Below are 22,929 nucleotides of genomic sequence, written 5' to 3' on the forward strand. Positions count from 1 at the left end.
TGTGTTCATTCTAACTACTCTTTGATAGTCTTGTCCATCTATGTCTTCCATTGCCCTTCTGTTCTTTACATTTTGTATTTTATAAATTCTTAAAAGAAACTAATATCTTTAAAGTGCCTGCAGTGCCCAAGAAAGCTGTTCAGCAAAAGAAAATACCTGCTGCCATACCTAAAAAAGAAGCTCCACCAATTACAGGTACATGAGCTCAGACTGGAATTTTAATGAAAGAAAAGATATCTTCACCATATTCTGTTTTAGCCTCTTTTAAAGTTGATTTAATGTTCTGTGTGAGATATCCAAGGCCCTCAATTTACTGCATTGGCTTAGAGGTAGACTCTACAGTAATACAATTCTGAGGCACAAGCTGCTGCAACAAGTTCATTCTGTGGTATAATTGATTTTTGCCACAAATCCTTAACTTTGTATGAATAATTAACACAGGATCAGACCTAAAAAACATATTTCAAGATGGGTGCATAACTGGCTGGAAAACTGTTCCTAGAAGTAATTATCAGTAGGTCACAGTCAAGCTAGAAGGGCATATCAAGGGGGATCCTGGGATCTGTGCTGGGTCTGACTCTATTCAATACCTTCATCAATGACATGAATAATGGCAGAGAGTGTATGTACACTTTTAAAGTTTGCGGATGATACCAAGCTGGGTGGGGTTGCAAGTGCTTTGGAGAATAGGATTATAATTTTCTAGGAATTGGTCCTGCTTTGAGCAGCGGGTTGGACTAGATGACCTCCTGAGGTCCCTTCCAACCCTGATATTCAATGATTCTATGATAATTCAAAATGATATGGACAAACTGGAGAAATGGTCTGGAAAAAAAAAGATGAAATTCAATAAGGACAAATGCAAAGTACTCCACTTAGGAAGGAACAATCAGTTGCACACATACAAAATAGGAAATGACTGCCTAGGAAGGAGTACTGCAGAAAGGGATCTGGGGGTCATAGATGAGTCAACAGTGTAACACTGCTGCAAAAAAAGAAAACCGAACATCATACTGGAATGTAAATTGGAGTGTTCTAAGCAAAACACAAGAAGTAATTCTTCCACTCTACGCTATGCTGATTAGACCTCAGTGGGAGTACTGTGTCCAGTTCTGGGTGCCACATTTCAGGAAAGATGTGGACAAATTGGAGAAAGTCCAGAGAAGAGCAATAAAAATGATTTAAAGGTCTAGAAAACATGACCTATGAGGAAAAATTGAAAAAATTGGGTTTGTTTAGTCTGGAGAAGAGAAGACTGAGAGGGGATATGGTAACAGTTTTCAAGTACAGAAAAGGTTGTAACAAGGAGGAGGGACAAAAATTGTACTTAATGTCAGAGGATGGGACAAGAAGCAATGGGCTTAAATTGCAGCGAGGATTGTTTAGGTTGGACATTAGGGAAAACTTCCTAACTGTCATGGTGATTAAGCACTGGAATAAATTGCCTAGGGAGATTGTGGAATCTCCATCATTGGAGATTTTTAAGATCAGGTTAGACAAACATCTGTCAGCGATGGTCTAGGCAGGACCGGTGCTAGGGGTTTGAGCGCCCTAGGCAGATGGCAATTTAGCCGCCCCGCGCGCTGGTCCCGCAGCTCCGGTGGAGCTGCCACAGTGGTGCCTGCGGAGGGTCCAGCGCTCCGCGGCTCTGGTGGAGCTGCCACAGTGGTGCCTGCGGGCGGTTGACTGGAGCTGCGCGAGGAGCAGACCATTCGCAGGCACGACTGCGGCAGCTCCACCGAAGCCGCCTGCCGCCTCCTCTTGCAAAACGGCGCCCACCAATTATTCTGGCACCCTAGGTGATTGCCTAGGCTGCCTAAATGGTAGCGCCAGCCCTGGGTCTAGGTAATACTTAGTCCTGCCATGAGTGCAGAGGACTGGACTAGATGACCTCTCAAGGTCCCCTCCTGTCCTATTGTTCTATAATTCTGCAACAATAAAAATCCAGTATTGCAGAATGCTAGGGACCTTGGGTAATATTGTGTGTTGTTAGTATCCTTTGTTTCTGTCCATAGTTTGTGTTTGGCTTTTATCTTAGGCTTTTGTAAGAATTTTGAATTGTCTAAAGAAAAACTAATATCTTTAAGTGCCTGAGGTTCCTGAGAGAATTATCCCCCAAGAAAAAGTACCTACAGTTGTGCCTAGGAAAGAGGAAGCTCTGCCAGCTTAAGGGTACATCAACTCTTCACTCAAATTACAAAGCAGTGAATTCCAGAAAATTTGAGTCACTAGTCTTCATAGTTTAATATCATTAATTTAGGTTTTTGTTATTTTATAAAAGCTTTGTATTTTGTTTCTTAATTCTCTGTGTTGATATTTTTAAAATTCCTAAACAAACTAATATCTTTAAAGTGCCTGAGATGCCAAAGAAAGCTGTCCCCAAAATGAAAGTACCTATTGATGCACTCAAAGAAGAAGCTCCACCTTTTAAAGGTACATGAACCTTTGACCGGAATTTCAAGGGCAGAAAAATCTCTTCATTTATTGTTTTCTAACCTCTTTTAATGTGTAATTAATGTTATGTCTGATATAAACCCTGATGGATCCATTGTGTTAGTCACTCCTTTTTAAGGGATGGGGGAAGGAATTTTTCCCTCACCACCATGTTGCTTGTGGTGGAAGGAGGTTTTTTTTACCTTTCGCACAGTGAGTGTCAATGAGGACATTTTCTGGTGAGGAGAAAAGGTGGTAGCTATATGTTGCCACTTATTTTGTAAGTGTGGGGCAGATGTCCAGTGCAGGTACTCCATAAAGAAGGCATCCAGTAACCAAATAAATGGCCTAGTAAAGGACTTAAAAGGAGGTGCTGGATAAAGGAACAGAACGGAGGAGGGAAGTTGGAGACTGTTATGATTGGTACGGTAGGGAGACAACCCCTCTTTCTTATAGCCCACCTTAACCCTCCTATAAGGGAGGGTAGATGCTAAGGTGCAAGCCATGAGTTGGTTGGGGGACCTGGATGGAAAATGAAGTGGGGCTGGTGGAAGCCCAGATAGTTATTTGAATAAACAGGGATTTGCCTGCACTGTTCACTTTATATGCCAGGTAGTCCCAGAAATCTGTATAGTAAAGTTGCAGCCTGATTAAATTCATATCAAGTGTCTCCTGTCCTTCTTTTGGTATAGCCAGACAATAGACTTTTGTTTTCATGGGGTTTGTTTCATGTTTACTGGCAATTGGCCTACTTCTGAGAAGTAGTAAAGAGCAGCTTTGTGTATCCCACTGCAAGATAGGGCCCTACATTTGTTGTTTGTCATGCTGTCTTTTTGTTCTAAGATGTTGTAAGTAATTATGAAATTTCTAAAAGAAAACTAATATCTTTAAAGTACCTGAGGTTTATGAGGAAATTCCCCCAGAAGAAAAAATTTCTGCTGCTATTCCTACAAAAGAGGAATCTCCACCAGCTAAAGGTACATCACCTCTTCAAGGAATTTACAAAGCAATGAATTCCAGAAAAATACAGTTATTCATATGCATGGTTTAATTCATGTTTAATATGTTTTGTCAGTGTGTTGGTTCTAATTGCTCCTTGCCTGTTTTACCAATTTGTCTATCTTTGTTTTATGTTGCATCTCTGTTTCTTATATGTTATAAATTCTTAAAACCAACTAATATCTTTAAAGTGCCTGAGGTGTCCAAGAAAGCTGTCCCAGAAGAAAAAGTGCAAATTGCTGTGCCTAAAAAACCAGAACCTGCTGCTGTACCTAAAAAACCAGAACCCCTTGCTGTGCCTAAAAAACCAGAACTTCCACCAGCCAAAGGTATATGTTAATTGATAAAATTGCATATAAAATAGAGTCTTGTGCTGAGAGAAAAAAATCTTCTTTGTCTAGGACTTTATTCATAAATTGTAATCATTTGGTAATTTGTAAATTCTGTGTGCAAACTGTCATCAGGATTTGGCATCATTCATGTTATGTATGTCCTTTATGTTTCTTTACTATTCTTAATTGTTTGCATATGCCTTTGGAATTTCCAAATTCCTAAATTAACATAAATGAATATCTTTAAAGTGCCTGAGGTGCCCAAGAAAGCTGTCCCAGAAGAGAAAGTACCTGTTGCTGTACCTAAAAAGCCAGAAGCTCCACCAGCTAAAGGTATAAAGCATCATAAATGAAATCATGATGAAAAATAGTCTTTCTTTTCTCCGGTAATCATTATATTTCTGAGGTTTATCCTGTCTTGTTCTTTTCTTTCTTTTCTGTTTTTTTGGGGGGGAGAGTCATCATCAAATAGTTAGTAAAGTCTTTTCATTTGCCAGTTTCTTCTCCCCGAGATATGCAAGCGTAACTCCCATTCCCAAGGCCTGTAAAAGGATGTCAGACAACTGGCTGAAAGAGAAAGGGATGAAATTGTATTAAGTATTATAATTAATAAAAATAATATCTCTAAGCCCACATACAGGCAATCCTTACTCACACCATATGAATATCACAGCTGCTGGGCTTAAATAGGGAAACTGAGTCACAAGTCAACCCAATTTAGGCTTAATCAATTTTTTCCTTTATTTATACAATTTTAGACAGAATTATTTTCACTTATAATGTCTGAACATATGTTTATGACAGACAATAACAGACAAGATGGAATTAGTAGGGGCCCAAGTTACCACATTCCAGAGCACTAGGAAGTCCTTCCATCTTCCGCGATGGTTGTCACCTCCTCTGATCTCCTGGTCTCATCATGCATTCCTGTTCTTCAGTTTCTGGTCCAGTGTTTCTCCTATTTGAGGCTTGTTCCCTTGAGTTTTTTTTATACATTTCCATATTCCAGATTATTTAACCTTTATCCAATTGGCTTTTACCACATAAACCCTTTATTTTTAATGTACATTTTATGTGCATACATTATGCATGACCAAGCTTCAATAACCCAGCTTCTGCATTTTTCTGCTGGTTTTGCAGTTTCTAGGTCACATTGTTCTGTGTCATCCTGTTCCTAGCATTCCCAGAAAAAGGATGTTTTTATTTATCATTACATGTTTATGTACCTCTGATTTACATCTTCCAACAAAACATATTACGTATTGTGTGCCATCAAAAATATCATTTAAAACAAATCAGAAATTCTATGCAAAACAGTAATTTGCAAAACCACATTTATGCCAAGCAACGTGTTGTGCTAAATGTTCGTCATCTTATCTATACTCATTCACTATCCTTAATTACAAGTCATTCAAATATAGCAAATAAAGATCTGAATCTTACCATTTAACAATTCTTCATTTTTATATTTCAATATCATAAATCAGAATATGTATGTTACCATTCCCTACTTAATCTATTAAGTCGAGGGAGTTATGGAAAACACAATGATTCTTTAATGTTAGCATTTCTTATCCTTTTTTAAACATGTTTTCAAAAGTCTTTTTCATTTAGAATCCAGTTTTATTTGTGACTCATAACAAAAAAAACTTCATTAGAAATTTTCCTGTGTTGTATTTTGAGGGGTGCCTCAAATGGTACCCCAATAACAGTAATTGTAAATACCTTCACAAGAGCCATCAAATCCATCCACAGCCAGCAGATCATAATATTGCAAAGTTCCCATTTGATAAAGCTCACATTGATATTAGTGGATATTTGGTTATTGATTTGCATGGGAGCAACAGAAGACCCTTGGGCCAGTTGCTATGATTCCTTCAGTCAATTGAGAGTCTCTATAGTTGCCAATTTGGATGGTGTGCCACCAATTGACTAAATAAGAACAACTTAAGTTCCTGTGACTAGCTCTGGCAACCATGCCGTGGCTAGAAGAATGATGGGCCAATGGAAATTTTGTGATGAAAACATCTCTTTGTAATTTGTACAGAATGTTTGTGTTAACAACTGGTATTTATATTTAGCATCTTTAATGTTTTTTTCATGTCCACTTGTTTTATGTTACTTTTCTGTTCATAATATTTTATATGTATCTTTGGAATTCGTAAAAGTAAAAGACACTAATATCTTTAAGTGCCTGAGATGCCCAAGAAAGCTGTCCCAGAAGAGAAAATACCAGTTGCTAAAAAGCCAGAACCTCCACCAGCTAAAGGTACATACTAACAGTGAGGATGTTATAAAGAAAAAATATCTTTTCCTCTTGGAAATTAATGGTTGTGTTTTGTTTTGTTTTTTTATTCTCATTTAAAGATTTCTTAAATAGAAGTAACACACTGAGTTATGTGTATAACAAAGTACTCTTTGACATTACCAATGTTCCTGATATGCTTTTATGATTGCTCTTTTTATTCTTAATAATTTGCATACCCTGGAAATTCTGAAATGTAACAGAAAGTAATGCTGTTTCTTTAAAGTGCCTGACGTGCCCAAGGAAGTCCCAGAGGAGAAAATACCCATTGCTGTGCCAAAAAAACCAGAAGTGCCACCAGCCAAAGGTACATCTCACCACAGCTAAAACAACAGGGGGTGGGGAAGAAATGATATTTGCCATGTTCTTGCAAATGTTGTATGTTAAGTAAGCATCACCCTGCCTTATTTATTTTTTATTATGAGAAATCTATTCATTTGATGGCTCTAATCTCTTTGTTGTTTAACCATAACTCTCATCAGTGTTAATGGTTGTTAAGGATATTTGCCTAACAAAATAGGCAAGAGGGTGGTCCTTGAGGCAAACATTAGAAGGTCAGGTCAAAAGAGAATTAAAGAGTCTTAAGGCACATACTGAATGACCCAGGCCCAAGTGGCTTCAGTCGAGGTGGATGGAAAGAAGTTGTAGAGATGAGAAATGTTTGGGGGAAAGGGCAGATATGTGGAATGGACAATGTCAGCCATAGCCAAATGGCAATCTAAAATGACAGAATAATTTAACCACGAAAGAGAAACAAATCCAGCAAGTACTGAAGAGTACAGGGTATAACAGTGAAATATGCTTACATTAGTGGAAGGGAGGATAAGACCAATATATGTGTGTCAAACTGATGGCTTCACTGATGATCTCCATAATCTCTGTTTTCTTCTTATTCTTCACATTTTATACGAATCTGTAAAATTCCTTATAACAACCAAAACAAATATTCTTTCTTTAAAGTACCTGAGGTGCCCAAGAAAGCTGCCCCAGAAGAGAAAAAAGTACCAGTTGCTGTGCCTAAAAAGCCAGAAGCTCCACCAGCTAAAGGTACACATTACCATTGATAAAATCATGGCAGTAATTTATCTTGTTTCTTCTGTTGTAACTTTTTTAATATTAATTTTGAGCTATCTTTTTTCCCACTGTAATCTGCAATTTTATACATTTTGTTTTGGGGGATTCTCTTCTCTTTATACTTAAATCATTCTCATTCAACAGGTGGAGTAAAATAGTGTATATGTACTCTGTGTAAGATCAGACTTTTAAGCCAGACATCATTGATGCTGTTTCATGTTCTTATTGCAGCTTTTCTGTTCTTAACTCTTTGTATGTATACTTCTTAACATAAAAATAAATTAATATTTTTAAAGTGCCTGAGGTGCCAAAGAAAGTGGTCCCAGAAGAGAAAATACCAGTTGCTGTGCCTAAAAAAACAGAACCTCCGCCAGCTAAAGGTACATGTCATTATTGTGGGGAAAAAAAGCAATGGCAGGAAATCACAGTCTTTTTCTTCTGAACATTATTTAGAGACAACAGCAAAAACCTTTCTCTGATCTCTTGCTGTTGGCTGAGATTTGTAAAACCTACTTATTACATTAAGTGAGACAAACTGATGGTGGAATATGGTAGGCTCTTTAACATTGTTGATCTCTCTGTGTTTTATGCTGATTTTTCTGTTCTTAATACTTTGAACGTATTTGTGAAATTTCTCATAGTGAAAGGTATTAATATTAATATTTTTAAAGTGCCTGAGGTGCCAAAGAAGGTTGTTATTGAAGAAAAAGTACCAGTTGAAGAGCCTGAGAAACCAGAACCTCCACCAGCTAAAGGTACATGTCATCACTGATGAAATCATAAATAATCTTTGTCTTATTTTCTGGAGTACTGTTTGAACATACACTTCTTTTTCTGCTGTGAGATTTGTAAATTGTTTTTGTTGTGTACGCTGTGGTACATGTATGGGGGTGGGAATAGAAAGAGATGATGAAATTCAGCCATACACAGAGCTCCAGAAGAAGACCAATGCACAGGGGAAATTTCATGGAGAGAGAATGAAAGAGGAATTGATGTTTATATCTGACATCATCAATGTTTTTGATGTCCCTAAGTTTTATGTTTCCTTAATGTTCTTACAATTTCAAACATTTCTTTAAAATTCATACAAATAATAGACACTAATATCTTTGAAGTGCCTGAGGTGCCCAAGAAAGTGGTCCCAGAAAAGAAAGTACCAGTTGACGTACCTAAAAAACCAGAACCGCCACCAGCTAAAGGTACAAGTGCTCAGCGATATCATCATAAGGAAGAGCCTTAGTCTTGTCCTCTTAAACCTAATTTTTAGCTGAATTTGTCCAGTCCGTTTTCTGATATCTGAGATTTGTTGATTCTACTCAGTGTGTGAGATGTAATCCCGGGGTGTCAAACATCTGGTCCACTGAATATATCTAGCCATTCAATATTTTTTGTCATGGTTGTTTAACATATTCAAAACACTCAACGCCTGATATTTTTAAAAGAGCTTATGATTGTGCAGAAAACTTTCTCAAAGTGAACCCAGTGTAAGCGAATATGGTGCTGTCTTTCTGAGTCTGCACACAGTCTAAAGTAATGGATCAGAGAGGTGTAAACAACTCTGTCCTCCCCATCCCCCATTTACTTGAGCATTAACTCCAAAACCCAATGGTAGCTATTTAATAAAATAATTAATTATTTTATCCGGGGTCATTGTAGCCGATGAAATGAGGAATGGGGTGAGAGGGAAGCCCAATGAGTAGAGAAGGCAATGCAGAAAAGGAATTAGAGCTGGAAGATGAACAGAATAGAAACAAAGGGTAGAAATAGTGATAATCCTAACAGGGAGTTTATTTCCTCCCATGTGATGCTGAATGTAAATACAGAGTAGTGAAAAAAATCTGAATAATTATAATTAAGTTTTTAGTTACTACATAAAGGTCAGATTCCATGACTGATCTGTGTTCATTCTCCCTTTGGGAGTTACCCATTGTGTAGAGAGAGGCATAAATTCTTACATTTGTATCCTGACATAGGGATTAGAAATAAAAATGGAATTCAGCTTTCTCACAAAATGTGTTTGACACCCTCGCTATACTCTATGTGCGTGTGTGTGTATGCGAGAGAGAGAGAGAGAGACTAACTGTTGTTTAACTATGAGCTCATTAATGTCTAGAATATGTCTTTATTTTGTTTCATTGTTCATCTTATTGTTTTATAAACAACTTTGACATTCATAAAATTAAAAGATACTAATATCTTTAAAGTGCCTGAGGTGCCCAAGAAAGCTGTCCCAAAAGAGAAAGAACCTGTTGCTGTACCAAAAATATCAGAACCTCCACCAGCTAGAGGTACATGTTATCATGGATATCATCTTAAAGAAGAATCTTTGTCCTATTTTTTTAACATTTTTGTCATCTTAACATTTTTGTCTAGTTCACTTTTTCCTATCTGAGATCTGTAAGGTGTATTCACTGAGCAAACAGTGCTGAGTAAAAGAGTGTGAATGAGTAATCAAAGCCTAACTATGGCATCATCAATGTTTTTAATATCTCTGTCTTCTATGTTTCATTCTTCTTAATGCTTTGCACACATTTTGATAACTGTAAAATGAAACAAACTCATATCTTTAAAGTACCTGAGATGCCCGAGACAACTGTCCCAGAAGAGGAAGTCCCTCTGGCTGTGCCTAAAAAAACAGAACTTCCACCAGCAAAAGGTGCATGTCTTGAAAAATCTTTGTCTCATTTTCTTGACCATCATCACTTTTCACATACTTTGTCCTGTCCATTTTCTGTCACCTGCGATTTAAAAATTCCATTTGTTGTTTGAATTGTACTTCTGGGGTGTCAAATACTTGATTCATTTATTGTATCTGGTCACAACAAGTATTTTCCTGGTCTGCTTCACGTATTCAGATTGCTCAGAATCTAAGATTTTTTGTTTTTAAAAAGTGAAACTATAGTTATGAGAAAAACTTGCCAAATCTGAACTCAATTTAAGCATGTGTCTACACTGCCCCACAGTTCAAATGAGAGGATGAGAGTAGAAGTATGTACCAAAGTTCTGAGCTGTAACTCCCCTGTATTGAAGCTGTGGGCACAAACTTAAAGGTCCTGAGTTTGCACTATGTGAACTCAAGACTCAAGTTTCTAAAATGCCACAAGGACTTCTCGTTATTTTTGCTGATACAGACTAACACGGCTACCACTCTGAAACCTGTCAAGACTTTTAAGTTCACGTCCGCAGTGTCCACTCCTAGTCCAAACTGCAGGGAAATGTAGACATGCCCTTAACTTCTGCAGTTCCCTCTTCCTGAATCTGCTGGTAGCCTGAAACAATGTATGTGAGAGGTATTAATTCCTTCTCCTTTCCTGCTCCCTCTACACACACACTTACACATTTCAATTCACTGGGCATTATTTCCAAAGCATAATGATGAAATATTAATGTAGCATTTTTCATTTTAATGGATGTAATGAGGAAAGGGTGGTAGTGAAGCCTAGCGGACAGCAGTGAAACTGGAAGTTTATACAGGGAAGGAAATGCAGTGGGAAGAAAAAAGGAGACACAAAAACAAGAAAAGAGTGAGACAGAGGTAGATATAGAAGGAATAGAAAGAAAGGACAGAAATAAGGGAGTGTTGAATGTTTCCCTCAACTCCCCCACTCCCATATGGAATGTGTAGACAGATTACTGAGCAAACAGTGAATGCTGATAACAACTAAAAGTTTATTTACAACATAAAGGTCAGATTTCACTATTAATATTTGAGCAGTTCCTTCCATTGTGAGTACTGCTGTGCATAAACTGGGTAGATGTACCTTAATTCATACCCAGACAGAGGCATCATAATTAAAAGTACAGTTCATCTTTTTCACAAAATGCGTTTTGACACCCTTGTTGTACTGCATGTGTGAGACAGAGAGACTCCTTGTTTGAACATGACCTCATTAATGTCTTGGATATGTCCATGTTTTATGTTTCATTGTTTGTCTTCTCTGCAAAATACACAACTTTGACATTCATAAAAGTAAAAGATCCTAATATCGTTAAAGTGCCTGAGGTGCCCAAGAAAGCTGTCCCAGAAGAGAAAATACCTATTGCTGTGCCTAAAAAACCAGAACCTCCCCCAGCTAAAGGTATATGTCATCCTCAGTGTCATCATGAAGAAAATCTTTGTCTTATTTTCTTGAGCATTATGTTAACATCTTTATTGTTGTCCATTTTTTCCTATCTCAGATTTGTAAATTGTACTCATTGAGTTGATTGTACTGTCAGCGTGAGAGACTAATCAAAATTTGAATATTGAATCTCTAATGTTTTTGATATCTCATCTTCTGTCTTTCATTGTTCTTAATGTTTTGTACATCTGTTAAGTACTATAATATAAAACAAACTAATATCTTTAAAGTACCTGAGATACCTGAAAGAGCTGTGTCAGAAGAGAGAGAACAAATTACTATGCCTAATAAAACAGAACGTCCACCAGCTAAAAATTCAGATAGATCAGTATTACTACTTTTTTCTTCCTGAACAGTATTTTAACATACTTTTTCCTGTCTGTTATCAGCTATCTAAGATATGTAAAGTGTATTAATCATGTGAACTGGACTGTGTGAGTGTATGTTATGTTAAGTGACTAATCAGTATTTGAATGTTGCTTCGTAAATACATTTTAATATTCATTACTTTTGTTTATTTGTTCTTACTGTTTTGTACATATCTTAAACAATCATAAAAGTAAACAGAAATATTGTCTTTAAAGTGCCTGAGGTGCCCAGGAAAACTGTCCCAGAAGAAAAAGTGCCTGTGCCTAAAATAACAGAACCTACTCCTGTGCCTAAGAAACCAGAACCTCCACTAGCTAAAGGTATATGTCATTAAGAACATTATCATGAGGAAGAATCTTTATCCTCTTTTTTGGAACATTCTTTAATATATCGTGTCCTATCCTTTTTTCAGTTATGGAATTTGTACTTGTTGTGTAACTGATACTGTGTGTGTGTGTGTGTGTGTGTGTGTGTGTGTGTGTGTGTGTGTGTGTGTGTGTGTGTGTGTGTGTGTGTGTGTGAGAGAGAGAGAGAGAGAGAGAGAGAGAGAGAGGCTCTATAATATGTGAATAGGGATGGCATCTTTAATGGTTTTAATATCCCAGTATCTTCTGTTTCATCATTCTCTTGAATGTTTTGTGCAATTCTTGATATTCATGTAAGTAAATAAAACCAATATCTTTAAAGTGCCTGAGGTGCCCAAGAAAACTGTCCCAGAAGAAAAAGTGCCTATGCCTAAAAAACCAGAACCTACTGCTGTGCCTGAGAAACCAGAACCTCCACCAGCTAAAGGTATATGTCGTCATCTACAACATCATGAGGAAGAATCTTTGTCCTCTTTTCTTGAACATTCTTTAATATATTGTGTCCTGTCCTTTTTTCAGTTATGGAATTAGTACTCATTGTGTAATTGATACGGGAGGGGAGAGAGAGAGAAGGGTTCTACAAATCTTAATATTGAAGCCATCATTAATGTCTCAGTGTCCTCTGTTTCATCATTCTCTTTAATGTTTTGTACATATTCTTGACATTCATGTAAGTAAATAGAACCAATATCTTTAAAGTGCCTGAAGTGCCCAAGAAAACTGTCCCAGAAGAAAAAGTGCCTATGCTTAAAAAACCAGAACCTTCTGCTGTGCCTAAGAAAACAGAACCTCCACCAGCTAAAGGTATATGTCGTCATCTACAACATCATGAGGAAGAATCTTTGTCCTCTTTTCTTGAACATTCTTTAATATATTGTGTCCTGTCCTTTTTTCAGTTATGGAATTAGTACTCATTGTGTAATTGATACGGGAGGGGAGAGAGAGAGAAGGGTTCTACAAATCTTAATATTGAAGCCATCATTAATGTCTCAATGTCCTCTGTTTCATCATTCTCTTTAATGTTTTGTACATATTCTTGACATTCATGTAAGTAAATAGAACCAATATCTTTAAAGTGCCTGAGGTGCCCAAGAAAACTGTCCCAGAAGAAAAAGTGCCTATGCCTAAAAAACCAGAACCTACTGCTGTGCCTGAGAAACCAGAACCTCCACCAGCTAAAGGTATATGTCGTCATCTACAACATCATGAGGAAGAATCTTTGTCCTCTTTTCTTGAACATTCTTTAATATATTGTGTACTGTCCTTTTTTCAGTTATGGAATTAGTACTCATTGTGTAATTGATACGGGAGGGGAGAGAGAGAGAAGGGTTCTACAAATCTTAATATTGAAGCCATCATTAATGTCTCAGCGTCCTCTGTTTCATCATTCTCTTTAATGTTTTGTACATATTCTTGACATTCATGTAAGTAAATAGAACCAATATCTTTAAAGTGCCTGAAGTGCCCAAGAAAACTGTCCCAGAAGAAAAAGTGCCTATGCTTAAAAAACCAGAACCTTCTGCTGTGCCTAAGAAACCAGAACCTCCACCAGCTAAAGGTATATGTCGTCATCTACAACATCATGAGGAAGAATCTTTGTCCTCTTTTCTTGAACATTCTTTAATATATTGTGTCCTGTCCTTTTTTCAGTTATGGAATTAGTACTCATTGTGTAATTGATACGGGAGGGGAGAGAGAGAGAAGGGTTCTACAAATCTTAATATTGAAGCCATCATTAATGTCTCAATGTCCTCTGTTTCATCATTCTCTTTAATGTTTTGTACATATTCTTGACATTCATGTAAGTAAATAGAACCAATATCTTTAAAGTGCCTGAAGTGCCCAAGAAAACTGTCCCAGAAGAAAAAGTGCCTATGCCTAAAAAACCAGAACCTACTGCTGTGCCTAAGAAACCAGAACCTCCACCAGCTAAAGGTATATGTCGTCATCTACAACATCATGAGGAAGAATCTTTGTCCTCTTTTCTTGAACATTCTTTAATATATTGTGTCCTGTCCTTTTTTCAGTTATGGAATTAGTACTCATTGTGTAATTGATACGGGAGGGGAGAGAGAGAGAAGGGTTCTACAAATCTTAATATTGAAGCCATCATTAATGTCTCAATGTCCTCTGTTTCATCATTCTCTTTAATGTTTTGTACATATTCTTGACATTCATGTAAGTAAATAGAACCAATATCTTTAAAGTGCCTGAAGTGCCCAAGAAAACTGTCCCACAAGAAAAAGTACCTGTGCCTAAAAAAACAGAACCTACTGCTGTGCCTAAGAAACTAGAACCTCTACCAGGAAAAGGTACAGATCAGTAATAGAACCTTTTCTTTTTCTTCTTCTTCTTGAACAGTATTTTAACATACTTTTTCCAGTCTGTTATGTAAAGTATCTTCAACATGTGAACTGTATTGTGTATAACAGTTTGTTGTGTAAGTGGCTAATCGGTGTTTGAATGTTGCATCGTAAATGCATTTTGATATCTATGACTTTTGTGTAATGTTTCTCCTTAATATTTCACACACATCTTTAACAATCATAAAAGTAAATGGAACTAATATCTTTAAAGTGCCTGAAGTGCCCAAGAAAGTTGTCCCAGAAGAGAAAGTGCCTAAAAAAACAGAACTTGCACCTGCTAAAGGTACATGTCATCACTGACATAATCATAAAGAAGAATCTTTGTCATGTAACTTATACTCGTGTGTGTGTTTGTTAGTTACAGAGAGAGAGAGACTATATAATACCTGAATGTTTGCTATCCCAGTGTCCTATGTTTCATTGTTCTTTTTAATGTTTTGTTCAAATCCTTAATATTCATGCAAGTAAAAGATACTAATAAGTTTAAAGTGCCTGAGGTGCTAATGGAATCTGCCCCAGAAGAGAAAATATCTGTTGCTGTACCTAAAATGCCAGAACCTCCACCATCTACAGATATTATTGACATCATCATAAAGAGGAATCTGTCTTGTTCTCTAGAGCACTGCATTTAACAGAAAAAGGATAGAACAAAATATGTTATGAGATTTGTAAATTGTACTCTGTGCAATTTGAAGGAAACGTCCTGTGAATTTTCTGTATCAGCTGTGATAGTTGCATTTGTCACAGTGGAAAATCAGTCATACTAAAAATTACATAATATTTTTCAAGGGGCAAATATATCTAAGGAAGTTGTTATTGAAGAAAAAGCATTCTTAATGATGGCTAAAAAAGAAGGTCCCCCAATAAAGGTGCAATCTATCCATTCATAAAAGCTATTAACAGCAACATTGTATGCTGGCAGCATTCCAATTCTCATTTTTGTTATTGCTTTGTCTTGCAAACATTAAATTATTTCTTGCACTAGAGTCCTATCTAGTTCAATATTCTTCATTTTTTTCAATGACGACAACAACAAATCACCTGCCAATGTAATGTTATATAAAACTGTCACTATACAGAAGCAGAAATGTGCACCAAAATTCTCCTGAGAGCCGTAACTAATTCAATATTATTTAGAGATCAAAAAATCTACCTTCCCACACAAATCACTCACTAAGAACTGAATGCACCAGTAATTTTTTTTAAAATGTGTAAACAGCCAAAATAACCAGGAAACAAATATTGTACATTTACTTAGCTTGAAGTGTGTTTTTCTGTGTCTCTGTGAATGTGTTTGTTGATGTAGTTTTCTGCCATATGTATCTTCATGTGATATTTGTATAACTCTTCATGTGACCCAGTCTTAAACAGCAGTCTTATACTAGTTGTCAATATTCTCTAAAGTCCCTGAAGTCACCATGAAGATTGAGCCTGAAGAACCAGAACCTGCTCCTACTTCAGAAATAGAAGAGATTTCTCCATCAGAAGAAGAGCTCTCTCCATCAGAAGAAGAGCTCTCTCCATCAGAAGAAGAGATCTCTCCAGCAGCAGAAGAGATCTCTCCAGCAGCAGAAGAGATCTCTGTAGTAAAAGAGGTTTTACCAGTAGAAGGTATATACAATAACCATAGTCACATGCACACCGTCATTTCAAAATTGTGCACATCTTGCTTCGTAGTTCTCCACAACTGTGCTGTATTTGTATTAAGTCCCATTTTTTCTCCTTGTGTTATTGTATGTGTAAATATGTTCTAAATTCTCAATTCATTGTAATTTAATTATAATAGTCTTCCCAATATTCAGTTTTCCTCATGTATTTTTGTTCTTCTTTTAGTAGTGTGCTTTCATAACTCATATTAGACATTCATGTTATGTGCAAGCAACAAAACATTTATTTAGAGCTTTTTATGCTTCCATTTAAATCAATGAGAATTTTGCCATTGACTTCACTGGAAGCGGAATGAAGGTTTTGGTACATTAGATGTTCTTCATCTGACTTTCTGATAGTAGATATATTCTAAATCTGCCACAATATTATTTAAAGAGCCAGAACCTGAAAAGAAGATTCCTGAAAAACCAAAGCCACGGGTACCTATTCCACCAAAAGAGGAATTTAAGATGGAAAAAGTTCAGCTGAAAGGTATAAGAAGCTACTGAAATCAGTATTAACAGCTTTACTGAACACTTCAATATAAAACATTTTAATTATAATTTGCTCCTCTTGAAAAGAGGGCTTTTTAATATACTACTTTTAGCCTAACTCAGAGCTTGTTTCTGGTTTTTTCAGTCTAATGATGCTCCTTACTAATTGTTTATCTGTTATGAGCTTTCAGAAATATCTGTGAAGTCAGTTTGTGTGGTTTTCAATTAAAATGAAGAAATTTATGAAGAAGTTGATATATTTTAAATTGTTTTAATCTTTGAAAAAGATCTTAGCATAATATGATAACATATTTGTACATACTTTTACACTGAAAAAAGAGTGACCAAGTGAAATTAATAAGCAGCAGGTTTAAAACAAACAAAAGGAAGTATTTCTTCACACAATGCACAGTCAACCTATGGAACTCTTTGCCAGAGGATGTTCTGAAGGCCAAGGGTTCAAAAAAGAACTAGATAAATCCACGGAGGATAGGTCCATCCATGGCTATTATCCAGGATGGGCAGGGATGGTGTCCCTAGTCTCTGTTTGCCAGAAGTTGGGAATGGGTGACAAGGGAATGGATCACTTGATGATTCCCTGTTCTGTTCATTCCCTCTCGGGCACCTGGCATTGGCCACTGTCAAAAGACAGGAAACTGGGCTAGATGGATCTTTGGTCTGACCTAGTATGGCCATTCTTATGTTCTGATGCCCAGCATGATTCTCGAGGTTAGAATGTTGCTGGAGCTGTTGCACAAATGTGGTCATTAAAGATCCCATTACACCTTTGGAACAGCTTCTTAGAAAGAACTCTGTAGTTTGTGTCCATTGTTTTCTTTTGTTATGTTGCTAGTGTAATCAGTTATTTGTTGATGGGGTGTTTGGTGGGTTTTAGCACAAGGATTTTTTCTTTTTCTCATTTTAAAATAGTTTCATTCTAAGGATGTAGGTAATAAAAATCAAATTGTCTTCTTTAAAGCTCCTGCACCAAGGAAGAAAGTTCTGCCTGAAAAACCTGTTGAGGTTCCAGAGAAAGTGGAGCTTACCCCTACTAAAGGTATCTAGTATATGGGTCAGAGGGGGAGGGGAATCACATTTTCTCATTCCTGTCTCTGGTAGGCACTAGATTGTAGTTCTTGAAATTCATCTTCTGCAGTATGCTCTTAAGTACTTCTCTTTTAAATGTTTGGAAGATGTTGTCCAGATGTCATCTGTCGTTGTTCTGTGTTTAACATCTTTCATTTTTCTAGATTTAATCGCACCTTCCTTTCTCACTGTGTAATTCAGGAGCTGGTGGATGTGCTAGAGAGCTGTGTTAGGGAAGGACATTAAAGTGGGATCAATTATGGGGATCTACACTACTCTATTTGGGGTATAAAGTCCTACTGCAGTTCAAATAAATAAGAAACATAGATAGCTGGGTTTGCGATGACCAGGAGAACTGCATGGTGACTTGCCTGCCTCGTGTGAAGATTGCAGATCTCTCGAGATTTCTAGAAAGACTTATGTGTAGTTCTGGGGAGGAGCTGGTGGTCGTGGTACAATAACATAGGGAAAGGGAGGAAAGAGGTCCTGGAGGCCAAATTTAGGCTGCTATGTAAGAGATTGAAGTCCAGGACCTCCATGGTAGCATTCTCTGAAATACTTCCAGTTCCACATGCAGGATCAGTTAGACAGGCAGAACTGCAGAGTCTCAATGCATAGATGAGACAAAGGTAGGGAGCAGGGGTCTGGATTTATTAATAACTGCGGAAACTTATGGGAAAGGGGGAGTCTATATAGGAAGGATGGGTTCCACCTAAACCAAAATGGAACCAGATTGCTGGTGTTTTGGACAGACACATCCCTTAGGGGAGGATCTGTTAATAAAGATTCTGTATGTCCTAGTAAGGAGGAGAGGATGACAGATGATAAAATACCGATAGGCTCTGGTGAGAAACAGTCAAATGAAAAAGTGTCTCATTCAATTACATCATGTAATGGCAGACAGCTAAAAAGTGACAAGTTTTTAAAATGCTTATATACAAATGCTAGAAGTCTAAATAATAAGATGGGTGAACTAGAGTGCCTCATACTAAATGAGGATATTGATATAACAGGCATCACACAAACTTGGTGAAATGAGTATAATCAATGGGACACAGCAATACCAGGATGCAAATATATCGGAAGGACCAAACATATTGTGCTGTTGGGGGAGTGGCACTATATGGGAAAGAAAGAATCAAATGAAGTACAAATCTTAAATGAACCAAAATGTACCATAGAATCTCTATGGATAGTAATTCCATGCTCTAGTAATAAGAATATAGCAGTAGTGATATATTACTGACCACCTGACCAAGATGGTGATAATGACTGTGAAATGCTCAAGGAGATTAGAGAGGCTATAAAAATAAAAAACTCAGTAATAATGTGGGATTTCAACTATCCCCATATTGACTGGATACATGTCACCTCAGGACGGGATGCAGAGATAAAGCTTCTTGACACCTTAAATGACTGCTTCTTGGAGCAGCTAGTCCTGGAAACCACAAGAGGAGAGGCAATTCTTGACTTAGTCCTAAGAGGAGCACAGGATCTGGTCCACGATGTGACTATAGCTGGACCACTTGTTAATAATGACCATAATATAATTAAATTTAACATCCTTATGGCAGGGAAAACACGACAGCTGCCCAACACTGTAGCATTTAATTTCAGGAGGTGAGACTACACAAAAATGAGGAAGTTAGTGAAACAGAAATTAAAAGGTACAGTGCCAAAAGTGAAATCCCTGCAAGAGAGTGAGAGAAAAAAAATTCTGGGATCTTTTTCTTCTTCCTAAGTTTATTTAGAGCTTAGAAATTAAGGTGGCAGGCATCTTATAAATACTATAGACCAACAATCCAGGTAGTAAAGGAAGTAGGGCCTGCAACTGTAGGTAGAGTAGAACATCAGGGATGAGATCCATTATATTGACAGAGAGAAGAATTTTATCTTTAACCCTTAATTTTGAATTTTTTAGCTTTTGTGGGTTCCTCAAACTCATATATTTATTTTGTTATCTTTGTGAAAATCTCTTACTAGTCCTAGATCCATAAAACAAGCATATACAGATACTATAGGGGAGAAAAGATTAAGTAAAACAATCTGCATCCATTTCAGTTGTTTTATTTTCTGTTTTCAATGTTCTATTGTAAATCAGCATTTGGTTTGTGTATTTGGATGGCTGCTATTACTGCTATGAACTGATTTTGAAATTTGAAATGATGTTCTTTTAAGTGGCTGGAGTTGAAAAGAAAGGCCGCAGAATACTGCCTGAAGTTACCCCTCCACCAAAAGAAGAAGTTGTTCTTAAAAAAGGTATAGTGACTTGGCCAATGATATAAAGGTGAAAGCACAGAAATCCGTTCCCTAAGTATTCCAAAGTAACACTGCGCTAGGACTGCATTATGCCCTTCCAGAGAAAGTTATGTGGGAAATTACATGAGCTAAATGCTGCCTGAAGCTCATTTCCTGTTGAAGGAGTCTGTGGCTGCATGCAGGAGGAAAAGGTTGAAAATCCAGTAGATCCAAAGGATCTAAAAAGAAAGCAGAGCAGAACACTGAGAATATCAGGACATCCCCTGGGAGAGTCTTCCTTTTCATGCTGTTCTCTAGACCCCATTCCCTCTACCCTGGCAGTAGCACTAATTTAGGAGCCAAGTTATCAGTGACTACCTCGCAACCAATGATTGATTGCCTCTTCCCCTATGGGTAAGTGCCCAAATGTCCCACTTTTATAGGGACAGTCCTGATTCTGGGGTCTTTTTCTTATATAGGCTTCTATTACCCCCCATCCCAATTTTTCACACTTGCTGTCTGGTCCCCCTATCTAAGGGGCTTCTGCCTGGATATCCACTGTGTTAGAGGGAAGCTGGCCTGATCGATTATTCTAATCCGGCACTCTTCTCCAGTCCTGTGAAGATCTGACCATGCAGAGTTCATATTGGGGTCATGCCATGGGCTCAGTAGGGCAGATAGCACTGGCCACTCCTTTCCTGCAAAGACTGGGGCTTTCCCAATGCACTCATCCTCATTTGCTTTTTGGCATGCTATACAGAGGGGAACCAATAGTTCCATTCTTTGCACTGAATTATCTTTCTTGCTGTTTCATATTAACTGAAATCAAAGTGAATTTCAGATGTGTAATTCTTTTTTAAAAGTCTCTAGTTCTTTAGATAATGATTATAAGAGATATTTTTACTTATGGTAGACTAAAAAAAGATTTATAAGATACACAATTTACCTTGCAAAAGGTAACAACAAAATAGAGGGCTTAAACCTGCTCTTTTTGAAGTTAATTGGAGTTTAATCCAGAATCGATGATTTTGGCCCTGAAATTCATTTGTAATTTCAGATGTTAGTGCAGAATTATCCACTCTAATTCATCATTTAAAAATAACTCATAATACATTATTTTTTAGCTCTCGAGAAATGTTGGCATTAATACAGTAATTCAAATGATCAAGTACAAGCATTTATGGGTAATTTAGGTACTTCATCAAAAAATTCTGAAAATTAACTGGTAGTGTGCCTTTTGGTTGGTGAATCCATTATTTATTCAAAATACCAGAAATGTCATGAAGGATTCCTAAAAGCTTCTCTCTTATGTCTCCAAAAATAAATTCAACAAATTTTAAGCAGTATTATTGGTTTCATCTGTTACTGATAAAACATGTGTGATCAAATATGTCATTGTTATGGGCAAGACTAAAATTAACTTGATATGTACTTTCATTATTAACAGATGTTTTACTTGATGTATAGATATATTCAAATTGAAGATCTTACAAGTCTTCAATATTATATTGAGTTCTAAAATATCCTGGGATTATAATTCTGTGTAAATTCAGTGGCTGTTTCATTCAGATGATCTAATAACTAACTTTATTTTAAGTCTGAATGTTAAAATATACATTTTCCAGCAGATGGACCACTCTAAATTAAAACATTTTCTTGCTCCAGGTGACTGAATATAAAATTGCCATTATGATAATAACCATAATAATTACATAAAAGCTGTATTCCTGACACTATGCTGATTGTTTCATATTTCTTCTCTGTTCAGATAATTTTTAAATCTTTATCTTAATTACCACCTTCTTCATCCATATAGGTCTTTAAAAACTGAAATTCTTTCTCTTTCAAAGTTCCTAGAAAAACACCTGAAGAGGAAAAACCGAAACCAGAGAAAGAACCCAAAGTAGAAACTAAACCAGAACCTAAACCAGTAGAAAAGATAAAGAAACCCGAAGGTACAAGTCAAGATCACATTCATATGCTTCTGATTATGGAGAGACCCAAACCAAAATCCTATTTCTGATTAGCAATTTATTGGGCTTAGTGTCTAAACCTGTATTCAGATCAGAATTGTGCAAATGTCCTCCATGCCTGTAATATGCTGAGTTTAAGTTTTTACTAAAAATATACCCAAACTTTGAGAAAACCTAGGTCCAGATTGGAATTGTGAACCTTGGTGGCTATTTCTCTTTCTGAGTCTTCATTTTATGTAAAAGAAAACTTTAAAAATGTTTTATAATGTAAACTAAAATGTAAGAAAGCATAAACCACAGTTGATCCAATTATCCTTTCAGTTATGGTCTTTTAACTGCATGTCCTACTGTCTGTTTTCTGTTTCTAGTTTTATCTAAGTCTGATTGTTAATATATATGTACATTAACCTGAGGTCAACTGTACATCTTAATCTCATATTTAGAACTTAACTAAATTTCTAATGTCATATTAAACCACTCTAGTTATATTAAAATTACTTCAGTTAATGTATCTGGGTAGTCAAGGAATTTAAACATATCTTTCAAAATAAAAATAATATTTTAAAGAGCCAGAAGTTCCTAAGAAGAAAATTGAGATGCCACCTGTCACAAAAAAAGAGGAGAAACCTCCTGAACCAGAGAAAGGTAGCAAATGTGTGGTGCTCTTTTCCTTATTCCTGCAACTAAACTGCATCCATCAGTGAACACTATTTTATATAAGCTAAACTAATCATTAATATCATTCAGCCATTAAAATTGTCCTTTTTAGCCTCTTTGCATTCTTCTGGGTCTTATTTCCTCTTTAGTTCTTCAGTGCTTAAAGAATTCAATTATCTTCCATTGAGATCTCTGCATCTTGCTGTATATGTATTTGCCCTTCTGTCTTTCATCAGTGGATTTTGCAAGTTAAAAAAATAAAATAAAAAAGTCTGTCTTCTATTAATTGTGTTTTAAAGTTTCACTAACATTTTGCACTTCTCTGTTATGATTTTTCTGTATTTTGAAATAAGGTTATAAAATATTTATACTAACCTATTGGTTATTGTATGTTTAAAGTGCCAGAACCTAAGCCAGCAGCTATCCCACTTCCTGAACCAAAACCCGCAGTAGGTAAGAGTCCTTTCAAC

The 22,929-nt window shown here is 36.6% G+C and overlaps 1 protein-coding gene across 1 annotated transcript in view; it reads left to right on the forward strand.

The window, feature by feature from the left end:
- TTN (titin) overlaps positions 1 to 22,929 on the forward strand; it is a 308,951-nt gene that overhangs the window by 173,156 nt on the left and 112,866 nt on the right. The window contains 29 exon segments of the mRNA XM_030580102.1: positions 115 to 195; positions 2,353 to 2,433; positions 3,327 to 3,410; positions 3,624 to 3,761; positions 4,014 to 4,097; positions 5,956 to 6,033; positions 6,296 to 6,376; positions 7,030 to 7,116; positions 7,440 to 7,523; positions 7,815 to 7,898; positions 8,259 to 8,342; positions 9,348 to 9,431; positions 9,716 to 9,799; positions 11,139 to 11,222; positions 11,849 to 11,953; positions 12,321 to 12,425; positions 12,698 to 12,802; positions 13,075 to 13,179; positions 13,452 to 13,556; positions 13,829 to 13,933; positions 14,206 to 14,310; positions 14,576 to 14,647; positions 15,769 to 15,975; positions 16,408 to 16,503; positions 17,485 to 17,562; positions 19,770 to 19,850; positions 21,680 to 21,784; positions 22,370 to 22,447; positions 22,859 to 22,912. Of these exon segments, the coding sequence (XP_030435962.1) occupies positions 115 to 195; positions 2,353 to 2,433; positions 3,327 to 3,410; positions 3,624 to 3,761; positions 4,014 to 4,097; positions 5,956 to 6,033; positions 6,296 to 6,376; positions 7,030 to 7,116; positions 7,440 to 7,523; positions 7,815 to 7,898; positions 8,259 to 8,342; positions 9,348 to 9,431; positions 9,716 to 9,799; positions 11,139 to 11,222; positions 11,849 to 11,953; positions 12,321 to 12,425; positions 12,698 to 12,802; positions 13,075 to 13,179; positions 13,452 to 13,556; positions 13,829 to 13,933; positions 14,206 to 14,310; positions 14,576 to 14,647; positions 15,769 to 15,975; positions 16,408 to 16,503; positions 17,485 to 17,562; positions 19,770 to 19,850; positions 21,680 to 21,784; positions 22,370 to 22,447; positions 22,859 to 22,912 (2,724 nt within the window).

This window comes from Gopherus evgoodei, chromosome 11 (genome assembly GCF_007399415.2).
Source record: "Gopherus evgoodei ecotype Sinaloan lineage chromosome 11, rGopEvg1_v1.p, whole genome shotgun sequence".
Lineage (NCBI taxonomy): Eukaryota > Metazoa > Chordata > Testudines > Testudinidae > Gopherus > Gopherus evgoodei.